The sequence below is a fragment of the Heterodontus francisci genome, chromosome 10 (genome assembly GCF_036365525.1).
Source record: "Heterodontus francisci isolate sHetFra1 chromosome 10, sHetFra1.hap1, whole genome shotgun sequence".
Classification (NCBI taxonomy): Eukaryota; Metazoa; Chordata; class Chondrichthyes; order Heterodontiformes; family Heterodontidae; genus Heterodontus; species Heterodontus francisci.
The window spans coordinates 33,445,175-33,466,407 of NC_090380.1; the positions used below are offsets into that span (position 1 = coordinate 33,445,175).

At 43.6% G+C, this 21,233-nt stretch overlaps 1 protein-coding gene across 4 annotated transcripts in view; it reads right to left on the reverse strand.

Annotated features, from left to right (window-relative positions):
* reps2 (RALBP1 associated Eps domain containing 2) overlaps positions 1–21,233 on the reverse strand; it is a 292,361-nt gene that overhangs the window by 70,953 nt on the left and 200,175 nt on the right. For all 4 annotated transcript variants that reach the window (XM_068040420.1, XM_068040419.1, XM_068040421.1 and 1 more), the window contains 3 exons: positions 15,517–15,603; positions 10,079–10,124; positions 8,884–9,020 (listed from right to left, as the gene is read on the reverse strand). In XM_068040420.1, the coding sequence (XP_067896521.1) occupies positions 8,884–9,020; positions 10,079–10,124; positions 15,517–15,603 (270 nt within the window). The remainder of the gene's footprint in view (positions 1–8,883; positions 9,021–10,078; positions 10,125–15,516; positions 15,604–21,233) is intronic.

Here is a 21,233-nt window from a genome sequence, read left to right on the forward strand (position 1 = left end):
ACTAATCAGACCAGCTACATTTTCCTCCAAATCATTTATATATACTACAAAGAGCAAAGGTCCCAGCACTGATCCCTGCGGAACACCACTTGTCACAGCCCACTATTCAGAAAAGCACCCTTCCACTGCTACCCTCTGTCTTCTATGACCAAGCCAGTTCAGTATCCATCTTGCCAGCTCGCCTCTGATCCCGTGTGACTTCACCTTTTGTACCAGTCTGCCATGAGGGACCTTTGTCAAAGGCTTTACTGAAGTCCATATAGACAACATCCACTGCCCTTCCTTCATCAATCATCTTATAATCTCTTACATGGAGAACACAATAGGCACAGTGTGGTGAAAAAGAGCTGGGGTGAAATGGATCAATCAAACAAAGAGGCTTTGATGACAGCCAGAGATTCTGTGTTCTGCTTAATGTAGGATTCACTCAGATTCCCCCAGCTTCCTTTCTAAAGGAGTTACATTCCCAGACTGCAGCACCTTACTTGAAGATGTTGCAGTCCAACAGAAAAGACAAGAGGAGTGGAATATATTATTGAGTATGGAAAAGGATCACAGTCCCAAACATGCTGTTTCTCTGAAGAATACTGCAGTGAAATGTCCTTATAAGATTACAGGTTAGAGCATCATCTCAATCATGTAATTCCCACACCAGATGAGAGACTCTGACAGCCATCATAACCACAGTGATGATTGTTGGATGGAGAAGCCTGGAGTATCAGCCAAAACCTGAGCTATGAAATGCTCCAAATGTACAACCTTAAGAACCCTCATAGTCTTTGCCAAAGAAACCTTTGGTCTTGGAGTTTTCAGAATTTGGGATTTTAATTGTCTAAGTTTCTCCCTAATTTTCTCCATGCAAGATATTGTGGTTATGTTGGATATGTGCATAATGAAACTCTCAATTGCTATGTTCATATATTCACACCACAATGGGCAATCCAGTTACTAATAACCAAATGTACCCAGTATGCATGGGCTAAAGGAATCACTAAAAATCACAAAAACTGGATGCTTACCCTAAACCTAGCCATATAACTGGAAATATATTTTTCTTATTCATCTCTTCCTTTTCCTTCTTTAAGATCTTGTCATACCATGCCTTATGTCCCAGCTGAGGGTGGAAATGGTCTGTCATGAAGCATGTGATAGCTTCACAGGATAACTTCTTCCACAACATCCGTCCTCTCTCACTAGGGAAATCACCTTGACTCTGTTCTTCCCACTCATGCGTGGCTCAATTAGGAACTCATTATATGAGCAGTGCCACAATGTTTATTAAGTAAGCAACTTGCATCGCCTGATAGAAGGCATTTTCTCTTCCTTCAACATAACCTGAAGGTGTAGAGTCCTTGCTCGAGCACATTTCCAAGATCACTGGGTGTTCTCTAGTACCTTGTCCAAGTGCAAGACATGATGATAAATGCCAACAATCTGACCATGGGAATATCACCATCAAATCTAATGCAGTTTTCATTTAACATTCAGACACGTAGACTTCCAGAAATAAGTTACTGAATATCAATTGAGAATGGGAACTCAAACCAATTTCCTCCTCTCTAATCTAGTGGTTTAAGAGGCCAATTGCAACAATCCTGTAATTGCCCAGTTGAGATCCGCACCTCAGCTGGGGCTAAGAGTTTCCACTTTCGGTGCAATCAGCAATCTGGGCAAATTGTGTTAGTTTTATAAAGTGAATTTTTTGTTCAGGTTTCTGCTCAAACTTATCTGTACTTTTCCAAACATAAAATCTTCCAAGAACCAGTGCAATCAGGCAGCATTTTAGAACACAATTGAAAAAGAAATTGCATTAAAATGTTTCTCAATAACATGTTGCAATGTTATTAATAAAGCTGAAAATGGTTCATCACAAAACATAAGTATTTTAATCAGGGAGTTTAGCCCATGAGTTGGCAACCCATGGCTCCAGAGCCACAAGCAGCTCTTTAACATCTCAGTTGGAGCGCATTAACATGAAAAATGCTGAAAGAAAGTAAGTCAAGAAAATGGCAAATCAAAGAACTGGATGGCAACACAATTTTCCTTATTGAGCTATTCATTTGCTTAATCAAAAATTTAGTTTCTATGCTGTCGGGCGTCAAAATGGCATTTTTCGTGATTATTTCAGAAAACATATGGTTGTTGACAGTTTATCTCATGATTCACTTCATAGATGTTGAAGAATTTAGCATTCACAATTTTTTAATGCTAGAAATTACTATATAAATGATATTAGGAAAAATATCACACACTGGGGTTTGTCTCACTTGCTGAAGAAGAAAGATCTGTGTTTTTATTATGAGGATAAAAGGCTAATCATTATGCTGCACTTTTCAGTTTCAAATAATTATTTTAATGAAAAACATCATTGTGTTCTAAACAAAGCTGTTCGAGTAGTATAGCTATACCATAGTTATAGATAGTACCTTTGGTTGAAGGAATAGGTTTTATTGTTGTGACCTTCATTGTTTCTAATATAGCTGATACAATAAAATATTATGAATGTGCTATTAGAATCTACCTTTATAATCACGAGATTCACTCGCTTAAAAAATTGTCTTAATTCTGTGCATCTTAAGTTAAAGTTTGTTTTAAAGATGGCTTTACTGACGAGATTATACTAAAAAAAACTCTATTTATTACATGATCTGTTATAAACAGAAAGATGAAAAGCATTCTTTCAGTTTTATATGTAAATTTCTTATTACTGATTTATTCAAAGTGGAAATGTGCTGTTTTCTTTTCGAAGATGCTTATACATAATTCATGCAAATTGACGCTTAAAACCTGAACATGCATATACTGGAGATACAAAGAATCCTGGAATGTAGAAACTGGATTTTTGCCCATCCTATATACACAATTGAAATTCCATAGTAGCTGCAGTCATTCTCATTCGTGTCAGAGAGAAGTTGAAGCAAATGACTTTTTACAGCATCAAATTAGTGCATAATGTTCCTTAGATTCTCACTAAACAATTTTTTCTTAAAGTATCCTTATGCCTTTACTCCAAACTTTCACCTTTTTTGCGTCTTGCGCTCCCAATAGTTCTTACTTTAGGCAATATTTTTTAAAAAGACTCTTGAGGTTAAAAAAAGATGATGATGGATAGACCAAGCAATAATCACAGTGGCGCAGTGGTTAGCAACGCAGACTCACAGCTCCAGCGACCTGGGTTCAATTCCAGGTACTGCCTGTGCGGAGTTTGCAAGTTCTCCCTGTGACTGCGTGGGTTTTCGCCGGATGCTCTGGTTTCCTCCCACAGCCAAAGACTTGCAGGTTGATAGGTAAATTAACCATCGTAAATTGCCCCTAGTATAGGTGAGGGAAGGTGAGGATGTAGTAGGAATATGGGATTAATGTAGGATTAGTATAAATGGGTGGTTGATGGTTGGCACAGACTCAGTGGGCCGAAGGGCCTATTTCAGTGCTGTATCTCTAAATAAAATAAACAAATAACAAAGAAAATTACAGCACAGGAACAGGCCCTTCGGCCCTCCAAGCCTGCGCCGATCCAGATCCTCTATCTAAACATGTCGCCTATTTTCTTAGGGTCTGTATCTCTTTGCTTCCTGCCCATTCATGTATCTATCCAGATACATCTTAAAAGACGCTATCGTGCCCGCGTCTACCACCTCCGCTGGCAACGCGTTCCAGGCACCCATCACCCTCTGCGTAAAGAACTTTCCACGCATATCCCCCCGAAACGTTTCCCCTCGCACTTTGAACTCGTGACCCGTAGTAATTGAATCCCCCACTCTGGGAAAAAGCTTCTTGCTATCCACCCTGTCTATACCTCTCATGATTTTGTACACCTCAATCAGGTCCCCCCTCAACCTCCGTCTTTCCAATGAAAATAATCCTAATCTGCTCAACCTCTCTTCATAGCTAGCGCCCTCCATACCAGGCAACATCCTGGTGAACCTCCTCTGCACCCTCAAACAAATTCTGGCCCTGCCAGCGACACCCACTTCCCATGAAAGAATTTTTGAAAAACTTGCCATGGGGATTAATTCAATCTGGGGCCATTGCCAGTTTTATGGGAAGGGTGGCTTCCATACGAACATACGAATTAGGAGCAGGAGTAGGCCATTCGGCCCCTTCATGCTCTCACCAATACCCTATACAACTGTAGCAAAACATCCCTATTTTTATATTCCTTTCTCCTTGCTATAAACGCCAACATTTCACTTGCTGTATCTGCATACCAACCTTTTGTGATTTATGTACCAGGACATTCAGATCCCTCTGTACCTCAGAGTTCTGCAATCTCTTCATTTAAATAAATGCTGCTTCACTATTCTTCCTGCCAAAGTGGATAACTTCACATTTTCCCACATTATACTCCATGTCCCAAAATTTTGCCCACTCATTTAACCTATCTATAACCCTTTGCAGACTCCTTGGGCTGAATTTTATCAGTGCACCGTGCTCTGCGGCGGCGGCCTTCTGACAAGAAAGTGCCACTGCACAGCCCCCGTGATATTACGTGCCAGGGCTGATATAAATGGAGGGGGCGGAGCGGCTGCCCTGATGACAGAGTGGGCGGCCGCTACACCCCCGGCAATGGTGTCCGATACTTGCGTGCAGACGCTGGCGCCATTTTTAAAGGGCTTCAAGCCCTTCAGGATATAGTTAAATATTTAAAAGGTGTTGGTGAGCTTTAAAAAAATTAATAAATTTTTAATTTAACATCGAATCCCCTCTCTCACCAACATCCCTCCCCCCACCCGCACCGAGTCCGAAACACACAAATTGACCTATCCCCCGAAATATACACTATGAAATTCTGAACGCCACCACCCCCCCTCGAACTTCAGTATCTTTAACCCTTCCCACCATCCCAACAACCAAAAGAAATAGTCTTCCCTGCGCCACACCCCCCCAGCACCCTGATAATTTTATTCTTCCCCGCTCCCCACCAGTGTCTTGCCTTGGAACTCCAACAGAGTTCCGAAGGCGTGCGAGTTGCGGCCAGTTGACTGTAAAATCGGCACAGGACAGCCGCCGTAGGCAGGTAAGTTAATTTGCATTTTAATTTAGCTCATTTTAATATTTTAATGAAGGCCTCGCTGCTTGGCGCCTGGGCGGCCGCACCAAGGCCTCGCCGCCACCGCGAATATCCGGCAGGGCCTTCTCAGCGCTGTTGGTCGAGGCGGTCCGCTCCCCCTAACATTTTCTGGGCCTCCCCGCAATGACCCACGTTGTCGAGGGGCTGATAAAATTCAGCCCCTTATGTCCTCTTCACAACCTACTCTCCTGGCTGCGAGGTTTGCAAGCGTCACTCGGGAGGGTTTAAACTAGTGTGTCAGGGGGGTGGAAACCAGAGCAGTAGGACAGCAAGTGAAATAAATGAGGGGGAACTAGTAAATAAGGCCAGTAAGACTAAGAGGAAGAGCAGGCAGGGAGATGTTGCGGAGCACAGCGGGACTGGTGGTCTGAAGTGCATTTGTTTCAATGCAAGAAGTATATCAGGTAAGGCAGATGAACCTAGAGCTTGGATTAGTACTTGGAACTATTATGATGTTGTTGCTATTACAGAGACTTGGTTGAGGGAAGGACAGGATTGGCAGCTAAATGTTCCAGGATTTAGATGCTTCAGGCAGAATAGAGGGGGATGTAAAAGGGGTGGGGAGTTGCATTACTGGTTAAGGAGAATATCACAGCTGCACTGCGGGAGGACACCTTGGAGGTGTCATGCAGCGAGGCAATATGGGTGGAGCTGAGGAATCGGAAGGGTGCAGTCACGATATTGGGGGTTTACTACAGGCCTCCCAACAGCCACCGGGAGGTAGAGGAGCAGATATGTAGACAGATTTTGGAAAGATGTAAAGGTAACAGGGTTGTAGTGGTGGGTGATTTTAACTTCCCCTATATTGACTGGGACTCGCTCAGTGCTAGGGGCTTGGATGGGACAGAATTTGTAAGGAGCATCCAGGAGGGCTTCTTGAAACAGTATGTAGATAGTCCAACTAGGGATGGGGCCGTACTGGACCTGGTATTGGGGAATGAGCCCGGCCAGGTGGTCGAAGTTTCAGTAGGGGAGCATTTTGGAAACAGTGACCATAATTCCATAAGTTTTAAGGTACTTGTGGATAAGGATAAGAGTAGTCCTCAGGTGAAGCTGCTAAATTGGGGGAAGGCTAATTATAACAATATTAGGCAGGAACTGAAGAATTTAGATTGGGGGCGGCTGTTTGAGGGTAAATCGACATGTGGGAGTCTTTCAAACGTCAGTTGATTAGAATCCAGGACCAGCATGTTCCTGTGAGGAAGAAGGATAAGTTTAGCAAGTTTCGGGAACCTTGGATAACGCAGGATATTGTGAGCCTCGTCAAAAAGAAAAAGGAAGCATTCGTAAGGGCTGGAAGGCTAGGAACAGATGAATCCCTTGAGGAATATAAAGACAGTAGGAAGGAACTTAAGCAAGGAGTCAGGAGGGCTAAAAGGGGTCGTGAAAGGTCATTGACAAACAGGATTAAGGAAAATCCCAAGGCTTTTTATACGTATATAAAGGGAAAGAGTGTAACTAGGGAAACGGTTGGCCCACTCAAGGACAGAGAAGGGAATCTATGTGTGGAGCCAGAGGAAATGGGCAAGGTACTAAATGAGTACTTTGCATCAGTATTCACCAAGGAAAAGGACTTGGTGGATGATGAGCCTAGGGAAGGGAGTGTATATAGTCTCAGTCATCTCATTATCAAAAAGGAGGAGGTGTTGGGTGTCTTGCAAAGCATTAAGGTAGATAAGTCCCCAGGGCCTGATGGGATCTACCCCAGAATACTGAGGGAGGCAAGGGAAGAAATTGCTAGGGCCTTGACAGAAATCGTTGCATCCTCATTGGCTACAGGTGAGGTCCCAGAGGACTGGAGAATAGTCAATGTTGTTCCTTTGTTTAAGAAGGGTAGCAAGGATATTCCAGGAAATTATAGGCCGGTGAGCCTTATGTCAGTGGTAGGGAAATTATTAGAGAGGATTCTTCGGGACAGGATTTACTCCCATTTGGAAACAAATGGACTTATTAGCGAGAGGCAGCATGGTTTTGTGAAGGGGAGGTCGTGTCTCACTAACTTGATTGAGTTTTTTGAGGAAGTGACGTAGATGATTGATGAAGGAAGGGCAGTGGATGTTATCTATATGGACTTCAGTAAAGCCTTTGACAAGGTCCCTCATGGCAGACTGATACAAAAGGTGAAGTCACATGGGATCAGAGGGGAGCTGGCAAGATGGATACAGAACTGGCTCGGTCATAGAAGACAGAGGGTAGCAGTGGAAGGGTGCTTTTCTGAATGGAGGGATGTGACTAGTGGTGTTCCGCAGGGATCAGTGCTGGGACCTTTGCTCTTTGTAGTATATATAAATGATTTGGAGGAAAATGTAGCTGGTCTGATTAGTAAATTTGCGGACGACACAAAGGTTGGTGGAGTTGCGGACAGTGATGAGGATTGTCAGAGGATACAGCAGGATATAGATCGGTTGGAGACTTGGGTGGAGAAATGGCAGATGGAGTTTAATCCGGACAAATGTGAGGTAATGCATTTTGGAAGGTCTAATGCAGGTGGGAAGTATACAGTAAATGGCAGAATCCTTAGGAGTATTGACAGGCAGAGAGATCTGGGCATACAGGTCCACAGGTCACTGAAAGTGGCAACGCTGGTGGATAAGGTAGTTAAGAAGGCATATGACATGCTTGCCTTCATCGGTCGGGGCATAGAGTATAAAAATAGGCAAGTCATGCTGCAGCTGTACAGAACTTTAGTTAGGCCACACTTAGAATATTGCGTGCAATTCTGGTCGCCATACTACCAGAAGGACGTTGAGGCTTTGGAGAGGGTACAGAAGTGGTTTACCAGGATGTTGCCTGGTCTGGAGGACATTAGCTATGAGGAGAGGTTGGATAAACTCGGATTGTTTTCACTGGAACGACGGAGGTGGAGGGGCGACATGATAGAGGTTTACAAAGTTATAAGCGGCATGGTCACCCCATACACCATGAGCTCTTATTTTGCTTCGTAACCTTTGATGTGGTACCTTGTCAAATGCGTTCTGGAAATCCAAATACATAACATCCACAGGTTCCCTTTTATCCAAGTTGTTTGTTACTTCGTCCAAGAACTCCAATAAACTAGTCAAACATGATATCCCTTTCAGAAAACAAGGTTGACTGCCTGATTACACTGAGATTTTCTAAATGCCCTGCTATAACCTACTTAATAGATTCCAGCATTTTCCCTATGACAGATGTTAAGGTAACTTCCAGAGAAATGTTTTTTAAACCAGTGTAAAAGATTGCAGAAACTTGATTTGCACTGGACGTAATTTGGGCTTGGAATTCCTTGATCTTTTGCACAAGTCAGGCCAATTTTGGAAATATTAGTGCAACCTAGCAGAAACACCAGGACAAGGTGGGAGTAAGGACAAAGATCTAATGCATCTGCACAGAGAAAACTGACTTTACTAACTGAGCCATCTGCTGAGCTACAGGTATATCTTTTATGAACATTAAGTTATATTGAAATAAACTACAATTGGAAGATAAATAACAGAGGACAGGTTTCCCATAAATCACATCTTGGTGGCAGTTGAGGACTTCAAAGGCTTTTAGCAAGTGAGATGTTCATGTTGGATACAAATGACATAATTCCAGACAAACAGCACTAGGTTCCAATGAAAACTATGCATGGTGTTTTTATGATATGCAGCATAAAAAGTTAAAAAGCACAGTTGGGCAAAACTACAGATATTTTATGAAAAATGTACTGCAATATCCTTTCCTTTTCTCACAATAATAGTTGGGGACATTCTTTTCTTTCTTAAATGCCCACGTAGAGAAAAAAGCTCAGCAGCTTCCATAGCAAAGCTCACTCTTCATGTACTGCTTACCTTGATTATCTTGCTGGAAAAGTTTATTAAGGTCCAGAGAAAAGGCTCTGGAGTGAGTCTTTGGAAGTCTCGGTGGTGGAGTGGGCGGCACTTCCCCTTTCTTTATAGCACCCTCAGCAGAAGTACTGGAATACGATCTGTAATGAAGGAAAGTGCATTTTAACAAGGACCAGCAGTGTGACAGAGTTGTGCTCACAGAGTGGTGTCCTTGCCAATAGTTAACCCGCAACCAGCACCAAAAACAGATGATCTGATCATTTATCTCATTGCTGTTTGTGGGACCTCGCAGTGTGAAAATTGGCTGCCATATTTCTTACACTACAACAGTGACTGCACTTCAAAAGTATTTCATTGGCTGCGAAGCACTTTGGGATGACTGGAGGTTTGAAAGTTGCTGTAGAAGTGCAAGTCTTTTTTTCTTTTTAATGCAAAGGGTCTATACACAGATGTGACTAGTCATGAAGCAATCTTTACATTTCAACAAGTGAAGCTAATCAGACAAGGTCATATGTCAGTTATGGTCGACTTCCTCAGTAAAAATCCATTAGATTAAGCAGCTATGGGATACTCTTTATACCACACTATGGGGTAGAAATTCATCTTGTGCCACTGCATGCAACAGATGTTACCATATCTGCTGCTTGTTTTATTCCCCATGCGATATCTAGTTCCACACATCTCAATCAAACTGAATATCAAGTGAGGTGTATACCAGGTGGCCAATATGATGCCACTCATTTTACACTACAGCCCAATACAGACTTCTACCCATTAGTGTCAAACTTGGAACAATGTGTGTAGTAAAAGCAAATGTCTAAACTGTCATTGCCAGTCTCTGAATAGGCTTTAACGAAGAGCCAAGAAAAATCAACGAGAATTAATAGTGCAGCCAGAAGCTACCGTTTGTGCATGGGATTTGTCTGGTAAGCAAGTCTCATTCTAGGAATGACTTTACTCAGCTCGCCTTTTAACTAATTTGCAAAGTTCACTTAACTAGTCTATTACATTTGTTCAGCTTCCACTGAGACCCAGCCAAGGTTGATTAATTTACTCGAGATAACAGTAAATCAGATAGATGATAATCTTAATGCACAAGGTATTTCAGTACACCATAAAGCACAGTGCACATATAAAATGCTCTATTATTTTAATAAACATTAGATATTTGAAAAGCTATTTAGAGCACTTAAATTACCTGGGTCTTGTTTTCCTTCTCTGGCTGCAATCCAGTTGTTGACAACCTTCAAATACAGGAGATCACACATTAAAGCACAGCACTCTTGATAGAAGTAATATATGAAAAAGACACATTTTAAATGATAATAATTGAGGCTTAGAATCATGCACTTTTATAAATATATGTACACTCAGCAAGGAAGATCTGGACTGTCTGAATGGCCTACTCCTAATCTGTATGTTTGTATGTTAGATTTTTTTGTGGACACCGCAATGCTTTTTAAACACTGCTTGCCCAATTGCCAGCTGCTTTCTCTCTGATGACAGAGTTTTACCAGACAGCCTGTTGGCAGAGTAGGATTTGGAAAAAAAGACGGAATGGCAAAACTATCACCCAGGCCTGATTTTCATGACTTCCCGAATCAGCACTGATAACATAAAGAGTTAGTCTTCACTACCAAATGTAATTCGTATATAATAAACATATCTTTATAATGGACAGGCTGGACCAGTGCAAGACTCCAGCAGTTTATTTACAAAGCATCCCAGAGCAGAATTTTAAATCCAATTTTCTTTTTCAGTTTGCCCACTGTTGTCAGCACTTCTCTTCATCCTTAATATAGAATCAATGTCACAACCAAAATATTCAAATTATATGGATTTATCACTGTCCATGCAAATGAGTTGAGTCCAGTAAATAAATGTAAATATAAATAAATAATATTTGCCATAGAGGGAGTGCAACAGAGGTTCAACAGACTAATCCCTGGCGGAATTGTCTTATGAGGAGACATTGAGGAAACTGGGCTTGTATTCTCCAGCGCTCCGAAGAATAAGAGGTGACCTCATTGAAACTTACAAAATTCTTACAGGGCGTGTATTAAGATAGAATGTTTCTCCTGACTGGTGAAGTCTAGGACAAGGGGACATAGTCTCAGAATAAGGGGTAGGCCATTTAAGACTGAGATGAGGAGGGATTTCTTCAATTAGAGGGTAGACATCTCTACCCCAGAGGGCCTGTGGAAGCTCAATCATTGAACATGTTCAAGACAGAAATCAATAGATATCTGGATACTAATGACATCAAGGGATATAGGGATAGCATGGGAAAGTGGTGTTGACATAGATGATCAGCCATGATCTAACTGAATGGCTCAATGGGCTGAATGGCCTACTCCTGCTCCTATTTTGGAAATAAATGTGCATCTCTGGTCACAAATAGTATTTTACGGGCCTCCCCGCCATTATCCATGATGCCGAGGGGCTGGTAAAATCCAGCCTATTGTTTTCAGTTCCTGCTCCAAGCTCCCTTACCTAGCTACCAACCCAACCATTACCCTGGCAACAGTCTGAGATTAAACCAGTCTGTCCGCAACCTTGGTAGCATATTTCACCCTGAGATGAGCTTCTGATCACATATTTGCGCCATCACTAACACTGCCCATTTCCACCTCCATAACATTGCCTGACTACGCCTGTCTCAATTCATCTGCTGCTGAAACCCTCATCCATGCCTTCGTTACCTTCAGACTTGACTATTCCAATGCACTGCTGGCTGGTCTCCCACATTCTAATCTCTGTAAACTTGAGGTCATCCAAAACTCTGCTACCTGTAGCTCAACTCGCACCAAGTCCTGTTTCCCCTGACACCCCTGTGCTCACTGACCTACACTGGCTCCTGGTCAAGCAACATCTTGATTTGAAAATTCTCATCCTTTGTCTGAAATTCATTCATGGCCTCGCCTCCCTCCATCTCTGAAATATCTTCCAAACCCACAACCCTCCGAGATATCTGCGCTTCTCTAATTCTGGCCTCCAGAGCAGCCCCAATTTTAATCACTCTGCCATTGGTGGCTGTGCCTTCAGTTTCCTAGGCCCCAAGCTCTGGAATATCCTCCTACGCTGCTCCACCATTCTATCTTTTTCTCCTCCTTTAAGACGGTCTTAAAACCTATCTTTTTGACCAAGTTTTTGGTCATCTGACCTAATATCTCTATGTGGCTTGGTGTCATATTTTGTTTTATAATGCTCCCGTGAAGTGCCTTGGGACATTTTATTATGTTAAAGGTGCTATATAAATATAAGTTGTTGCTGCTGTTGTACAATGTATCCTGTAGATAGCACAGTGGTTGCGGATGTTTAGATTAGTAGATGATGTGCCGATCAATGGACTGCTTTGTCCTGTATGATGTCAAGTTTCTTGAGCGTTGAAGTCAAGACTATTCTATCACGCTCCTGACTTGGGCCTTGCAGGTGGTGGAGAGGCTTTGGGGGAGTCAGGAGGTTAGTCACTCGCTGCAGAGAACCCAGCCACTGACTTCGTCTAGTAGCCTCAGCATTTATGTGGAAGGTCCAGTTCACTGTCCAACATTATACACTCTCCCCAGCTCTCTCCCATATGCCACCATTACTCAAAATAATTCTGTAACATCCATGAAGAGCAGTTTGCTCACAATCTTCAGCACAGAGTTTGGGAGCTTTCCCACTGGCTGAGTCCGTTAACATCAGTGAGTTGCCAAGCTGTAACAACCAAGGTGGACCCAGGTTCAGTCCCTAGTCTGTGCTCAGTTAATTATCACTAGGTGTCAGAGCCTTGAGGTTGAGAAAGGGGTGGAAATCAACTAGTGTACCTCTACCTGCTCATGAATGCGCTACTTCTAATTACAGTTTGTATGTGGATGTCAGGAGGATGACAGAATTGGGTTTGGTGCCTACCGTGGTTGTATGCTGACATTTTCTTTGCAAGAGAAGGGAGAAAGTTGGTAGGAAAAGGGGGGCGAGGAAATGGATGCTAAATAAATTCCAAGAACAGGTAGAGACATAGTGCCCAAAACTGCACAAAATATTTGAGGTATTGGAGGATGACTGGTGGCTTTAAAGCTTTACCCCAGCATGAATCAGCTCCTTCAGTGGAATAAGGGGAGGAAAATACATAAGGAACCTTATTGGTGACAGGGTTCCAATAACTCATTTGATTTGTGGTCAAATATTCAGGCTTGGATAACTTTTAGCATGACAGCTTTGAATTAACCGGTAACTTAAAATGCTCAGTGATTACACTCAAATCGTTTTATCTGCTAATGGATATTGTGTGTTCATATGTATTTTCCTCCCCGTATTCCAACAAAGGAGATGATTCATGCTAGGGTAAAGTTCTAAAGCCACCAGTCATCCTCCAATACCTCACCCAAGTGACGTGAGCATGGACAGTGAATTTTGACAGTCTTATTCAGACATAACTGCTTTACAACCAAGCCTGAATCACCATCTGCACACGTTTACCTTCCAGCAGGGACTCACTGAACACTGATCAGAAGCAAGAGCTTTGTTGGGTGATTTTTTTCCCCCTCCCTTTCACTAGCCCAAAGCAACAAAATCTATCATAGCACCTGCAGCTCCATTCCAACAAAGTTTCACTAGATTAACACAGACGAGGAATAAAACCTGCTAGATTGTATAGCTCAGCTCTGCACTGACTTTACCAATGAACCAACGAGGAAGCTCATGCATATACTTTTGCTCCATTTGGCATCACCTCACATTCAAATACACCTTCTACTCCTTAGCCAATCTGCTTCATTGGTCCTGTAAAAATCATTTAGATTTTTTTACCTGGTGTGACAGAAAAATCTAAAATTTAACTTGATATTGGCTTCTTTCATTCTGTCATAATACAGAAGGGGCAGCGCAGTGGTTAGCACCGCAGCCTCACAGCTCCAGCGACCCGGGTTCAATTCTGGGTACTGCCTATGTGGAGTTTGCAAGTTCTCCCTGTGTCTGCGTGGGTTTCCTCCGGGTGCTCCGGTTTCCTCCCACATGCCAAAGACTTGCAGGTTGATAGGTAAATTGGCCATTATAAATTGCCCCTAGTATAGGTAGGTGGTAGGGAAATATAGGGACTGGTGGGGATGTGGTAGGAATATGGAATTAGTATAGGATTAGTACAAATGGGTGGTTGATGGTCGGCACAGACTCGGTGGGCCGAAGGGCCTGTTTCAGTGCTGTATCTCTAAAAAAAAAGTTTTTGCATTGCGGAATGTTCCAGCTCACTTTGTTGTAAATCAATAAGTTGGTTTATCTGAAGACATGTCTGAAGGAGGAGCCAAACCATTCAATTCAAATACAAACATGCGTTTTAAAAAAATATATGTTTGATTTTGAGCTTGAGACAGTTATTTAAATTCATGAGACTCTGGGAACGGTTCTTAAAAATCAGCAAGTCTATCTCCAGTATTCGAAAAGCATCTACCTAAACCCTCCGATAAGAGTTAGCTAAGCCTGGTTACTTAGGTCGGAAAAAAAAATACTACATATAAAACTTAAAGTATAGCTTAGCATAGTTAGAAATTGTTTATTATTTTCTATTATAATGAGGAGTTCGTTAAGCTTAATGAACACTGTAAAAATGTCACATAATTGCCACTATTAACTTGTTCTATTACTGTTTAATAAATTAGCTTGTTAGGTAAAGCTGATTACAAGGTCTAATACAGTGTTACGTAAAGACAAGGAAAATCCCACGAAAACATAGGATGGAATGAGAAGCAAAGATACTGTACAAAAGGGATCTATGTTTGTTTCCTGAGCAAGCTATGAATTTTAACTAAATATGAGGGCAAGTGAAAAGACTCACCCGGGCACAGGGTCTCGCGCTCACCGAAAAGAGCAACTAGCAAAAGAGTAAAGCAGTAAAAAGAAATCTAACACACAACACCTAGCACATTGCTTAGTATGGTCAGCATAGTTGCATTATGACCAGAAGTACCTACCTCCATATTTAACATTAATTTCATGAGTCTTAATCTTAAAAAGGTTTACATGTAGAACTCTGTGAAACAGTTTCTCAAAATCCAAGTGTCCAGTAGATAGTCTACATCTATTAGTTAGTTACCTGAGCAAAGAATTTCATTTGATGTGAGCTTTTATCTACTTCTAAATCTTTACTGACTGGCTCTTATGGTCTCTGCACTCTCCAGATGAACACTGATCCTGTTAAGTGTTACTGCAGAATCTAGATTATATTGGAAATAGGAATCATGCTGGTTTCCAAAGATCAGCATAAATGAAGCAGTAAAAAAACTAGGAATAGTCTTGGAAATGTACATGCTTACAGCTTTTCTGAATTTATTTTATCCAAGTTTTTAAAGGAAGTAAAATGTTCTCCCTCTTTTTCCTTCTTTCCTGAAATGTGTCCAGAGCATTCATCTCCCTCCAGCAACTGGTTTACCAGGAGCGTTGTACACTTGACCACTGAGAGGCATGTATGCAGTAGGTAGTAATTAACCATCACATTTTTCTTGCTCGTATCAAGAGAAATTCCTCTCCATGATGGACTGACTGAGGATGCAGCAAATTGTGTACATCTGTGCAATGGTCTCACCATTGTGCCCTCTCTAACTTTTCTTTATTAATAATTAATCATTAAGTTAACAATCTCATTCTCCTCAAGTACTTAACCTGTTTTAGATAAGCAGAATGCATTTTCAGTCGTGTGGTATTCGCCTGATATTTGTTTGGAACTAGCATTTGTGTTCCGATTTAAATCTGAAAAATAAATGCAAAAATTAATACAAATTGTGCATCAGTTACTGTTTCGTTCCCTCCCACCATAATTTGTTACCCCACAGAAAGTGCTCCTGTTTGCTCAGTGGCCCACATGAGAAGCAGAGATATTGTACAATTTCCTGAACAAGCTATGAATTTTACCTAAGTACTAGGGCAACTGAAAAGACTCACTGGGTAACCATGTTCCTAGCTATTTGACAGAAATTATGATTCAAGCAGACAGACTTAGCTTCTGCTAATTCTTTTCTCAATCCAGTTGCTTATGATGGGATGCCTCTTACGTTATATGGAAAGATGAATGAAACTTACTCAACTGTGGCAAATGATTTCTTATAGAAATTTTGGCTAAGTGTAGCCCAGTATAGTGATGCTTGAGAGTACTTTCTTTAGAAAAACTGGACTGGCCAAAATGTTAATGATGAATAACAAGATTTCCAATCATAACACAGTACATGAATTTGATTTAATGGGTCCATTACAATTTACATCAACTGGCCACAAGGCAGGCTATTTTCATATGATGGAACCATAGGATAGCGGACTCAACGGGATGGATTTTGTGTGGCTGTCGAGGGCAGGAATGGTAGCGTGGGGGGGGGGGGGGGGGCAGAGAATTGCAACGCAGCTGTACACCCAGAAATCCGGCGTTGTGACGTTGGTTCCAGGGTTTTACAGTGACGGGAAAGCACAATAGCAGCATTGAAATCTGCTGTCCTCACCTGGTTTGGCCGACGTGACTCCAGATCCACAGGCACTGGATACCGCAAAGGCTATGGGCTCTGACAACATTACGGCAATAGCACTTAAGATTTGTCCTCCAGAACTAGCCATGCCCCTAGCTAAGCTGCTCCAGTACAGTGGTTGACTCCTAAATACCCTCTGAAATTGCCGAGCAAGCCACTCAGTTGTACCAAACCACTAGAGAAAAGTCTAAAAAGAATGAAAGTCTAAAAGTCAGACAGACCACCCAGAATCAACCGAGGCACCAGAAACAACAATGGCACACCCAGTCCTGTCGACCCTGCAAAGTCCTCCTTACTAACATCTGGGGGCTTGTGCCAAAATTGGGAGAGCTGTCCCACAGACTAATCATGCAACAGCCTGACATAGTCATACTGACAGAATCCTACGTTACAAACAATATTCCAGACACCACCATCACTATCCCTGGGTTTGTCCTGTCCCACCAACAGGACAGACCCACAAGGGTTGGCAGCGCAGTGGTATAAAGTTGGGAAGGAGTTGCCCTTGGAGTCCTCAACATTGACTCAGGATCTCATGAAGTCTCATGGCATCAGGTCAAACATGGGCAAGGAAACCTCCTGCTGATTACCACCGACATCCACCCTCAACTGATGAATCAGGGCTTCTCCATGTTGAACACCAATTGGAAGAAGCACTGAGGGTAGCAAGGGCACAAAATGTACTCTGGGTGGGAGACTTCAATGTCCATCACCAAGAGTGGAACAGCAACACCACTACTGACTGAGCTGGCCGAGTCCTAAAGGACATAGCTGTAAGACTGGGTCTGCGGCAAGTGGTGAGGGAACCAACTAGCGGGAAAAACCTACTTGACCTTGTCCTCACCAATCTACCTGTCACAGATGCACCGGTCCATGACAGTATTGGTAGGAATGACCACCGCACAGTCCTGACATCTACCCAGCAATGTGGAAAACTGCCCAGGTATGTCCTGTACACAAAAAGTAGGATAAATCAAACCTGGCCAATTACCACCCTATCAGTCTACTCTTGATCATCAGCAAAGTGATGGAAGGGGTCGTCGACAGTGCTATCAAGCAGCACTTGCTCAGAAATAATCTGCTCAGTGGCGCTCAGTTTGGGTTCTGTTCCTGATCTCATTACAGCCTTGATTCAAACATGGACAAAAGAGCTGAACTCAAGAGGTGAGGTGAGAGTGACTGCCCTTGACATCAAGGCAACATTTGACCGAGTATGGCATCAAGGAGCCTTAGCAAAACTGGAGTCAATGGGAATCAGGGGAAAACTCTCCACTGGTTGGAGTCATATCTAGCACAAAGGAAGATGGTTGTCATTCTTGGAGATCAATCATCTCAGTCCCAGGACATGACTGCAGGAGTTCCTCAGGGTAGTGTCTTAGGCCCAACCATCTTCAGCTGTTTCATCAATGACCTTCCCACCATCCTAAGGTCAGAAGTGGGGATGTTCGCTGATGATTGTACAATGCTCAGCACCATTCGCAACTCCTCAGATACTGAAGCAGTCCGTGTAGAAATACAGCAAGACCTGGACAATGTCCAGGATTGGGCTGATAAGTAGCAAGTGCCATTTGCACCACACAAGTGTCAGGCGATGACCATCTCAAACAAGAGAGAATCTAACCATCTCCCCTTGACATTCAACAGCATTACAATTGCTGAAACCCCCACTATCAAGATCTTGGGGTTACCATTGACCAGAAACTGATCTAGACCAGCCACATAAATACTGTGGCTACAAGAGCAGGTCAGAGGCTGGGAATTCTGCAGCAAGTAACTCATCTCCTTTCTCCCCAATGCCTATCCACCATCTACAAGGCACAAGTCAGGAGTTTCCTGCTTTTTGTCTTCCTCCCTTTTTGAATAAAAGGAGTTACATTCACTATTTTCCAATCGAATGGAACCTTCCCTGAATCTAGGGAATTTTGGAAAATTAAAACCAACACATCAACTATCTCACTAGCCACTTCTTTTAAGACCCTAGGATGAAGTCCGTCAGGACCCGGGGACTTGTCAGCCCGCAGATCCAACAATTTGCTCATTACCACTTCCCTGGTGATTGTAATTTTCTTGAATTCCTCCCTCCCTTCCATTTCCTGATTTACATCTATTTCTGGGATGTTATTTGTATCCTCTACAGTGAAGGTCAATGCAAAATGCCTGTTCAGTTCATCTGCCATCTCCTTATTTTCCATTATTAATTTCCTAGACTTGCTTACACACACAAGTGCCAGGCAATGACCATCTCAAACAGGAGAGAATCCAACCATCTGCCCTTGACATTCAGTGGCATTACCATCGCTGAATCCCCTGCTATCAACATCCTGGGGGTTACTATTGACCAGAAACTGAACTGGAACAACCATATAAATACCTGTGGCTACAAGAGCAGGCCAGAGGCTGAGAATTCTGCAGCAAGTAACTCAGCTCTGGACTCCCCAAAGTCTGTCCACCATTTACAAGGCACAAGTTAGGAGTGTGATGGAATACTCTCCACTTGCCTGGATAGGTGCAGCTCCAACAACACTCAAGAAACTTGACACCATCCTGCTTGATTGGCACCCCATCCACCACTTCAATATTTACGACCTCCACCACTGACGCACAGTGGCAACAATGTGTACCATCCACAAGATGCACTGCAGCAATGCACCAAGGCTCCTTCGACAGCACCTTCGAAACCCGCGACCTCTACCACTTAGAAGGACAAGGGCAGCAGATGCATGGGAACACCACCACTTGCAAGCTCCCCTTCAAACCACATACCATCCTGACTTGGAACTATATCGCCGTTCCTACACTGTCGCTGGGTCAAAATCCTGGAACTCCCTTCCTAACAGCACTGTAGGTGCACCTACACCAGGTGGACTGCAGCAGGTTCAAGAAGGCAGCTCACCACCACCTTCTCAAGGGCAATTGGGGATGGGCAACAAATGCTGGTCTGGCCAGCGACGCCCACATCCAGTGAAAGAATTAAAAAAACAAACAACAGGAACCTATTTTAAAATTGTTGATTTAAATGTATTTAAATATTAAAAGTGACTTAATAATCGTTGAGCAATCCTGTGAATGGCAGGCAGCACTAACATGCCTCCGGATTCACGACCAGTAAAACCTGGCAGCACAAAGGCGAGAGGACACATTGCCACGAGGGGTAGCCAGCCTGAAGTATTGGCTGCAGAGGGGAATGGGGTGTGGTTTGGAGGCCATTGTGGGAGTTCATTGCTTTGTCAAGCTCTGCAAGAGGGTCCGGGGTACTGGGGGCTCTGCAAGGGGCTAAGTGTAGGTTTGTGGGGGTGGTAGAGGCCAGTATAGGATTGGCAAACTGCTGTGTGATGAGTCTATTTACTCACACTGCTGGAACAGAGGGCAGGCCACCATCAAGGTTAGGCTCTAAGGTCCATTAGCGACTACGCTGACAGAATTGGCACATCCTCAGGTGGGTAGAAAAATGCACGAAGGAGGCAAGAGGGCAAGAGTCAACCTTAACAACTCATCTGCAGCCATCCTAGTGGCAGACAATGAAATAAAGGCTCACCTTAATGCCTGAACTCTGTCACGTCCTTTCCATTTGTGTTCCCTGTCTTGCAAGCAGATGCAATGTGCGCTAGTGACATGGGGCACCATATGTTAATGAGAGCTCTCATCACATTGGCATGTTAATGCGGGCTGTGGTCACATTGGCATAGCCCTAAGGAGGAAGAGTGAGGTTAACATCTCACAATGAAGGCATAATAGCACACGGCTTTCAGACAATGAAAGCTAATGATTTGAACGAAGGATCTTGTAGTTATTTAATATCAAATGCGCATTGTACATCTGGGAGTCCAAGGTGTTCCTATGTGCTCTTTTTAATCCATTTGCGGGTGCTCCTACGCGGTATGATCCCGACGGCAGCAGCTAGGCTTGAGGTAGGCAGCTGATCAGGCTGCTCCTTGGCCTGTGATGACTTTGGTGAGCGTCCTCTGACTGCCTAAGGTCTGGAGGGCCCTGGTTGCCTGGAAGTGCCCTGGATTGGTCCAGGACTCTCCTCAGGTGTCGCGGCTGCTGGAGCTGGCCACACCGGCGGAGGGGCTAAGGAGGGAACAGTCCAGATGTAGCTGTCAGTCTCTCCTCCTCCCTTTCAAGGTTCTCTTGAACCTCCCTGTTCACCAGAAAAGGACCAGGAGCTGCAGGAGCATCCGGGCTCCTGGTCCTTCTCTTGCCGTTCCATAGGTGCATCGAGCTCATGGCCAAGGTGATGGTGTGCAGGTCAGCGTGGGTCTGTAGGATATGGCTCGCCATGATGGTCACCAACTTCTCGATGGAGGAAGCCATGCACTCGCATGTCTGGGACATGGCAGCACTCATGCATGGATGGACTCCTCCGTTGTCCACTCATGGCTGCGCATGACCTCAGTCATCTCCACCAGATTTTTGCTTTACCTCTCCCTGCAACTCCAGCATACCCTGTATTGCCAATACCAGAGGCTCATCATCATCCTGCAGCTCAGCATGGACATGGCTACCCACAGTCCTACATGTGTTAAAGGCCTTGGAGGTCTCAGCCTCCACCATCAACTCGCACACGTGTGGTGCTCTCACCAACTTGTGACCCTGATTCTAAAACTGAGTGGTTACCCACCCAGGTGAAAGTAACTGCGCTGGTGGAGGGTGCAAGAGAGGCATAGGACGGTGCATCCTCTGAGCAGACTCCTGTGAATGGCTACCGGCATGAGAAAACACAAACATATGTGGGTTGGGTGGTGCAGATCTCCTGTTGCCCACCAAGCATTATGTGGGTCTCCAACATCAATGCACATACCAACGGGAGACAATGCTCACTCTCTTGCACAGGATATCGCACAGCCTCCCTGGGTGCCAGCCAGC